At 26.1% G+C, this 9,031-nt stretch overlaps 1 protein-coding gene across 1 annotated transcript; it reads right to left on the bottom strand.

Annotated features, from left to right (window-relative positions):
- Nucleotides 1-7,760: 7,760 nt before the first annotated feature.
- LOC137830397 (uncharacterized) lies at nt 7,761-8,496 on the bottom strand. The gene has a single exon (XM_068637711.1). It carries the CDS (start codon nt 8,278-8,280, stop codon nt 8,074-8,076), a length of 207 nt encoding a protein of 68 aa, XP_068493812.1. The 5' UTR covers nt 8,281-8,496; the 3' UTR covers nt 7,761-8,073.
- Between the last annotated feature and the right edge of the window lie 535 nt (nt 8,497-9,031).

Genomic DNA, 9,031 nt, shown 5'->3' with positions numbered 1-9,031 from the left:
CAGGACTGAAAGGAAGGTTCGTTTCTATGTGAAGTTGTTTGATTCTTTTCTAACCTAATACCCATCCATTAATTTTTCGTGTTTTGTCCCAAATTCTGTTCGGATTGTTACATAGAATTTCAACAAGAAATTCTTTCAGGAAATGTTTTCAGAAATTTCATGCACTCCAAGGCTTTCCTCTTAACATATTTGTGTTTTTCCTTAGTTTCTGTTGTTTTAATCTTAGCTCATATTGTGTTGAAAAGTTCTGAAAAAATTTACACAAGTACTTTCATATGTTGCTTGTCTCCAGTCAAGGAGGCACTTCTAAAAATAAAACACCAAAGAAGATATAAGGAAAAAAAGCCAGGACGTTTTGTTTTCAAAAAAACAAGTTTTCCAGTTTTTTTGTTCTCGTTCTGGGACTTATTACGCCTTATTCCTTGGTTGTTTTGATCTGATATTTTTACCATACATTTCTTATTGTGTGTACTGAGTTGTGGTTGAGATTTGAGCCTCAAATTCTTTCCACAAGATTTGCAATAATGTTTTTTTATTCATTGTTGTCTGGGCTGAAAGGAAGGTATGTTTCTATGTGAAACTGCTTGATTCTTTTCTAACTGAATACCCATTCGTTTGAGTTTAAATTTGTCACGTTTTGTCCCAAATTTTGTTGGGATTCTTACGCAGAATTTCAACAAGAAATCCTTTCGAGTAAATTTTTCAGAAGTTTCTTGCACTCCAAGGTTCCTCTTTAAAGATTTGTGAAAGTTTTCCCTAGTTTATGCAATTTTAATCTCAGCTCATATTGTGTTGAAATATTCCCAAAAATTTACACAAGTACTTTCATATGTTGTTTGTGTCCATTCAAGGAGGCACGTTCAAAAACATAACACAAAAGAAGATATAAGGAAGAAAAGGCAAGACGTTTTGTTTTCGAAAAAACAAGTTTTCTAGTTGTTTTGCTCTCGTTCTGAGACTTATTACGCCTTATTCCTTGGGTGTTTTGATCTGATATTTTTACCAGACGTTCCTTATTTTGTGTACTAAGTTGTGGCTGAGATTTGAGCCTCAAGTTCTTTCCACAATATTTTCAATAAATTTTCTATTCATCGATGTCAGGGCTGAAGGGAAAGTCCATTTCGATGTGAAGCTGTTTTATTCTTTTATAACTGAATACCCATCCGTTTGAGCTGAAATTTTTTGCGTTTTATCCCAAATTTTGTTCGGATTGTTACATAGAATTTCAACAAGAAATTCTTTTGAGAAAAAATTTCAAAAACTTTTTGCACTCGAAGGCTTTCCTCTTTCCAAATTTGTGTTTTTCCCTAGATTCTGCAGTTTTAATCTGAGCTCATATTACATAAAATAATTTTTTTTACTGAAACAGTGTTATCCTTTTCTCAAAAAATTAAAATATTTTTAAAAAAATAATAGTTTTTTTCATTTTCCAAGTGTTGAATGAAGATTAAGACCTAACAATTATATTATTTTAATCACAATTTTTTTAATGATCAAAATTTATTAAAAATACAAAATGAGAGAATCTTACACCCACTAAATTTAGTAGAAATATTCAATGGATAATCCTAAAATAGGAAATATAAAATCTTACCATTTTTAAAATAGTAAAATTAATTGAGTCTATAGCACAGTAGTAGAATTAATAGTATATAACATTATAAAAAAGTGTAGTTTTAAACCTTAAAATTATTAAACTACAATTAGTTTATGTTCATGTTGATATTTTAAAATTTTAATTAATTGAGCCTAGCTGATTAACACAATAATTTGTGTTATAATAAAAAACGAGTTGCATATGTCTAGCATCAAAGTTTTTATTTTAAAAAAATTATAATAAATAATGGTTAATAACACATTTCTTTCCATAATTTTTTATACTTGTTACAAGTAACTGAAATAAGTTAATTATGCATTAATGTAAAATAAGTTAATTATAAATTTGGACATTCAACTATTATTTTATTTTGTAAATTTAATATGATTTTTTATGTTACATTATAATAGATTTGATGTATTTTATAGACATATTAACTATAAATATTTATCGAAAGAATTATTTGAAAACATTTTGTACACTAGATTTAAAGTGAAAGTCACGTATATATACTCAACTCAACTAGCTGAAAAATCACATTTTTCATAAAAGGTTATTAAATTTATACTACAAGAGTTAAATTATCAAATCTTAAATTAGTAACAAACAAGGTGTTAATTTCTAATGTTCGAAAACAACTTATCAAATTCCAGTCAATTTTTTTTATAATGTGAATATTAAATAAATATTTACTGAAATTATTATATATCATTTGTGTTATATATTTAATTAAAATATTAACTTGCTTTCTATTTAATTATATTTTGATATATAAACATATAATTATTTTAAAAATTGAAGTCAAGAAAGTAAGTAGGTTTCTTAAAACCAACAAATAATATGAGAACGATTTTTTTTTTTTCTTACTTAAATTTATACAAAAAATTTGAATATATACAAACAATACACTTATTATAGGTCTAACTAGAAAAACAGAAAATAAAATAAAGGATTAATAAAAATTAGAATAAAAAAAGACAAAATAAAAGTTAAACATATGTAAAAAAAACAATTAAGAATTGAAAAAGACAAATAACAATGTTTACTTAAAATATTGTTATGATGAGTGTCATGCCTATTTCTATTTTGAAATTTTATGATAATTTTGTTTTAGGAATTTTGGTGGATTGAGAAAAAGTATTTATAAATTAAATTTTGTCTTACATTCTAAATTTGTGACATTTGTGATTAAAACAAAAGTAGAATAATGAAGAAGAAACATATCCAGCTTTGGCGTTATGGGGAATCTATGGATTTTGTGCACCCAATGAGACAGCACATGCAAATAATGTTATTTTGATATCTGTGGGTTAATTTGTCCTTTAGTATGTTTCTTGTAAAACCTAAATCCATGTTCTGAAGCCGCAGTTTCAAGTGTTTATGTCTTATTTTTCATATCATAATTGATTATCACTTTGTTATAATTAATTATATGGGTTTTTTTAAAGAATAATCGGTTATTTTTATGTCATAAGGTTCATTAATCATAAAACTTATTAAGACTCTCTGCCAACAAAGTGAAACTAGATCAAAGGGACCTCAACTTAAAAAAGGAAAATAGATTATAAGATTAAATAACAATTCTAGAAATAAATATAAAAGGTTTATGTTCATATGTGTATAGTGAAGATATCCGAGAGGAATGTGGAAAGAGATAGGAGTTGCCATGACAATTCTAAATGTATATGTTCATGTGTTTATATGAAGAAAAAAAGGAGAATGTGGGAGAAAATAATAGAAATCAAAAGTGAAGCTCTAAACAAAGTTTGGTATGTAATAAAGGACTTCAATATTATAAGAAATGTGGAAAAGGGAAAATGAATAAAGCTCTAGTGGTAGTAATAAAAAGAAAATACAAGATGCAAGTTCTCTTTGAAAAGTTAAAGTTGGTGAGTTTTAAACAAAGAGTCTTTGGAGAAACAAAAGTTATGTGCATTGAGACTCAAACTAAAGGTTCTTTTATTCCATTATTAACTGAAAAAGGGACAAGAATAGGTTAAAAGGTTTGAGTATTAAATGGTGCTTGGTGTAAGGATCAACAAAAATAAAGAGGAAGTGAGAGCCTTCTTCAAAGGTATGATGAGAGTAAAGCTTTAAGTTTCAAGTTAGTCAAGATTTTCTATTTTGTTTACTTTTAGAAGATAATAATATACTTATAACAACATTTATAGAGGAAGAAGTAAAAGAAGTCGTGTGGGATTATAAGAGAGACAAAAGTATTAGACCTAATGCGTCTGACTTTGGGTTTATAAAGAAGTTTTTAGATACTTTTAAAGGAAGGGTGGTGGATGAATAAATAGTTTTCATTAAAATGGATGATGGTCGTAGAGCATTAATGTCTTCTTTATTACTTTAATACCAAAGAGTGAAAGTCCATAATGGTTAGATAAGTGTATATCTATATTATTGATGAGAAACTTGTATAAGATTACTTTTTAAAAGTATTATAAAAAAGGCATGAAAACAATTATTTATATATTTTACTCAACTTTTATTAAAGGTAGAAGCCTCTAGATAGTGTTTTACTGACAAATGAGATTGTAGAAGAGGTAAGGAGAAATAAAAGGTCAAGTATCATTATGAAAAATAAGAAAATCACAAAAATTAAGAGTTGAATTATGATTTAAATAAATTTAATTTTTTTTCGCATAAATCATTTAGTTTATGGTACTTAAGTGGGTGATTTGGTTTGTAACACAATGAAATCATAAAATATTTTATCTATTGTATTATATCAAACGTACTTGAGTAACTCAAGTGAATCATTTATCTATGTTACTTTCTTATTTATCAAAACTAAAAAATAAACTATTTCTTCTAACCTATAATATCTAGTTCATATTTAACCTATACGAGATATGTTACGAAAACAGGATTTAAGACGAAAACTTCTAAATATACATCTTAACATGTTTTGTTTAATAAAAATTAAACATTTTTCTATAGAAAAATTCATAATATATATGATTAGACATATATATTGAAAGGCTTATTTTATATTTATCTCTTATAGTTTAACGAGAACTCGTCAAATAACAATGAATGCAATATAAAAATAGATAAGAGAAAGATAAGCTATACACATTAATTTATATTGATTTATCTATCGTATTAGACTATATTTCATTTTTGACTAATCAGTTAAATTCGACTAAATAGAGTAATATTATGAAGTACACATCGAGTAATTTTTTGACTCATAATCATTCCTAGCTAATCTCGAATATTCTTGACACACGTCACTCTTGGCTTAATTATGTATTTTTTTTGTTTTTGTTTAAGACATTACTGGTTAACAATGAGTATTCTTTACTCCCACACATTTCTACTCAACCGAATATTCTTTCTGGTTGCAACCACTCCTAGTTAATCCTATTACGAAGTATTCCTTACTCAAGTCATTCCCTACTAATCTTGAGTATTATTTGCTAAATATTCATTTTTTATTAAGATTTGGAGGTTTAATGTTTAATAATCTATTAATCATTGATTCCAATAGCTAGGGAAGATTACATCTGATGATAAATATTATGTTTAGACTTTCTCTCCTAATTCGGATTATCTTACTAAGCTCAACCTCGAGTCTAGTTCGGATGGATTGTTAAATTTGTTGACTAAGCTCAACCTTGATGCTAATTCATCTAGATTGATAAATTTATTGACTATGCTCAGCTTCGACTTGGTTATATTATTAAATTTGTTGACTAAGCTCAACCTCGACTCAACTTGGTTAAATTGATAAAAGAAAATTACTAAGCTTAACCTCGACCCTAACTTGATTGGATTGATAAATTTTCTAACAAAGTTCAATCTTAACCCCAACTCGGCTGAATTGTTAAAATTGTTGATTGTGATAAGCCTCGACTCCAGTTTGATTGGATTGTTAAAATTGATAATTATGATTAGCCCCAGCCACAACTTAATTAGATTGATAAATTTATTAAGTTTAACCTTAATCCTAGCTCATTGTTAAAATTTCTGATTGTGATGAGTCTAACCCCAACTCGATTGGATTGTTAAAATTCTAACTATGTTTAATCTTGACCCTAACTTGTTGAATTATTAAAATTGCTAATTATGATCAATCTCAACCTCAACTTTACTGAATTTTTAAAAATGCTAATTATGATGAGTCATAAAACATTAAAAAATGGATATTATCAAGTAGTATATACAAAAATAGATGTTACTAGAGTATTTATAAAAAAAATTCCTTATCAGACGATATTCACATAAATTATGAGGTCAATCTTGTCAAGTGCTATATACAAAGGTAGTACCAACCTAACTCTAACATTTGCTTAAAATTTAACACTATGTAACATAAATAAGTTCGAAACTTAAGCAATTGTCAAACCTTAGTTTATATGGTAATTTGAATATAAGCGATAAAAAAATATCAAGAACAAACACAAAATCATAAATCGATTAAGCAATTTATATCATATTGAACAAGTTAATAAGTTAATATTTTAATATATGATCAAAAGCTAATTAAAGAAAACTTACATTGTAATTTATTTTCAATTTTTTTCCTAAATAAACCTTTTTATTTACTTAATTGGGAATAAAGAACTATATCCCAATAGCTAATCTAATAATTTATCTAAAATTAATTATATAAACTATTAATCATTAGTATAGATATCTATCAAAAAAATTAACTAAGAATAAAAAATATTTACTTATTATATTTGAAATTAATTAATAAAAATAACTTTAAAGATTAGATAATACTAATTAAAATTTAAAAAATAACAAACAATTAAGATCTATAAAATAGATTTCTCGTTAATCAAAATGCATATTAACAATTGTAGATACTTACATACATTATTTACATAAGAAAGTATTATTATACATCCACTTATTTTATATTAAAAATTGTAGATACTTACATACATCATTTACATAAAAAAATATTATTATACTTCCACTTATTTTTTTAGAAACTATAATAAGTATCAACTTACTAATATAACCATTCAAAAAAGAGTGGACACATATTAAAAAAAAGTGATAAAATATTTAATATTCTTTATTTTTTTTTAAAAAAACTTAAAGGATATTATTGTAAACAAATTAATATTTTTAAAAGATCATCTTTACACATACCAAGAACAATAGATCCAAAATTGTCATAGGAAGGACATTCCCTGAAACATTTTTTATTTGTTTTTTTCTCTAAAGAGATAAACCCTAAATTAAACCCACATCTCTATGGAGAGATAAAGACAATTTTAGGTTGTTTGTTTTGGTAAACTTGACCAACATCTTGTGGTATTTCTACAAGTGTGAAAGTGATTTTGGAAGAAATTCAATGAAGATGAAAGAATGCAAAGAATTAAAAAAAAAATATTACTGTTTAGTAAATCCAAATATGTATAAAAATTCTATACCATTTTATTTAATAGCACTTGAAATAAAAACTTACGTTAAAAATTATATATTTTATAATGATAAAATTACAAGTATAATTAAAAAAAATAAAAATATAATATTCTTTCTCATAGAAAGTCTATTTCAGATATAAAATAGCAGTAACATCTAAAAACAAAATTGTTTCTTATATTATTCATATTTATTTCTCTTTTACGTTACCCAACAGTGCTTTAAACTCCATCACTGAAAAATGGGTTTCTCCTTCATTTTTTCTTAGGTATTTCTCTTAAATCTATTATTATTAATTATTATTTTATCTATATCTTTAACGATTCCCATATTCAAAAAGTAATAACGTTAAAACGGGAATAAAAAATAACAAAATAATAATTCAAACAGTATTTTCCTTCTCTCAAAAACATTAAAATATTTAAAAATAATAATAATAATATTGCCATTTTCCACCGGCATTTAATACTTCGCCAAGTGGCAACACCTTTGTGGTTCAGATCTTGAAAGAAGATTAGAACCAAATCAATGAAATCACATTAAAAAAAACATATCATTCATAGAAAATGATAACCTGACAATTATATTATTTTCATCACAATTTTTTTAATGAACAAAATTTATTAAAAATACAAAATGAGAGAATCTGACACCCACTTAATTTAGTTGAAATATTCAATGGATAACATATTTTGGCTTAAAAAAATGTGATTTCATGTTTGGTAAATGTATTTATGTATTTTTTTAAAATAAAAGCAGTTCTGAATCATGCCATGAACACAGAAAATTTCATTATTCTTTCTATGCAAGGTTACACAGTGTGATCATTCTGAACAGAAATCACATCAAATGAACAAAAAACAACTCACAAATTACATCAATAATCCGTGGCAAAGTCAAAAGTGCTGAAGAACAAACTCGAAGCACAGTACAAGATTTATTGCAGATTGGGAATCTATGTTAAACAAAACAAAAAAGCAATCAAGAACCACATAAAGGGTCCATGAAAAAGAAAGAAAAAAGGGGAAAATTATATCTACAACAACATGTGTGTGTGTTCTTTCAATTCATGAAATTTGACAAATCTACCTTATGTTGTTGTTGCAGAGCATGAAATCCAACATCCTTGACCAAGCTACTTGTAGGCGAGGATAAACCCTGTTCCTGTAACTTCTTGATTCTCTGACAACAAATTCCATTGTTTCCACAAACAGATTTAAGCTTCTGATTGGTGGCACATAAAGGGTCAGAGGAACTGTAGAGAAAGCCACTGTGAAGAACAGCTGCAACATTTCTTCTAATTTTTTTATGACCCACTTTGAGAAAGGGTGTAAAGGTGGAAGCTTTGGATTCAGGAGGAAAAAGGGTCTTTGGATTTGGGTTTTGTTTGAGTTTCTGAACTTTGGGAATGAGATTGGAGAAGAAGAAGAAAGAGGGTCTTTGACTAATAAAAGATAAGAGAGAGAAAGAGAGTTCTGGAAACTCAGATGTAGGTTGAAGCAACTCAAACTCCAAAATCTATATATATTATGGTAAGTTTTTTTATTTTTATTTTTTAAACTACATAGCATAGTGAGTGAATTAAGTAATTGTAGAAGGACCATGATAAAGGTAAAAATGGGAAAAATAGAAAGATGTCGGCTATTGGATTTTAGGATATTTTCAGATTTGATTGGATTGTTCTTGATAAGAAAATTATTATATTTAATATTAATAGAGATGGATGTTTAATTCGTGATTATGATTAAATTAGAACTTGTGTAAGATGTTCTAACATGTGTATTATTTGCAGTTGGATATTTAATTTGAGATCATAGTTGGATTAGAACATGTGTCAGTTGATCACGTGTTTGATGATAACAAAATTCTTAATTATGTAATTTTTTATTTATTTCTATTTGTGTTATCATTAACATAATTAATAATAGTTTGGTTTTTTAAATTTATATGATTAAATATGAATTGACACAAGTTTTTAATTATATATATTAAAATGGATAAATGTATATATATATATATATGTGTGTGTGATAATTCAATTTA

Source organism: Phaseolus vulgaris, chromosome 11 (genome assembly GCF_000499845.2).
Source record: "Phaseolus vulgaris cultivar G19833 chromosome 11, P. vulgaris v2.0, whole genome shotgun sequence".
Lineage (NCBI taxonomy): Eukaryota > Viridiplantae > Streptophyta > Magnoliopsida > Fabales > Fabaceae > Phaseolus > Phaseolus vulgaris.
Note: the sequence above shows the minus strand (reverse complement) of the source record. Positions and strands in the feature narration are given on the sequence as shown.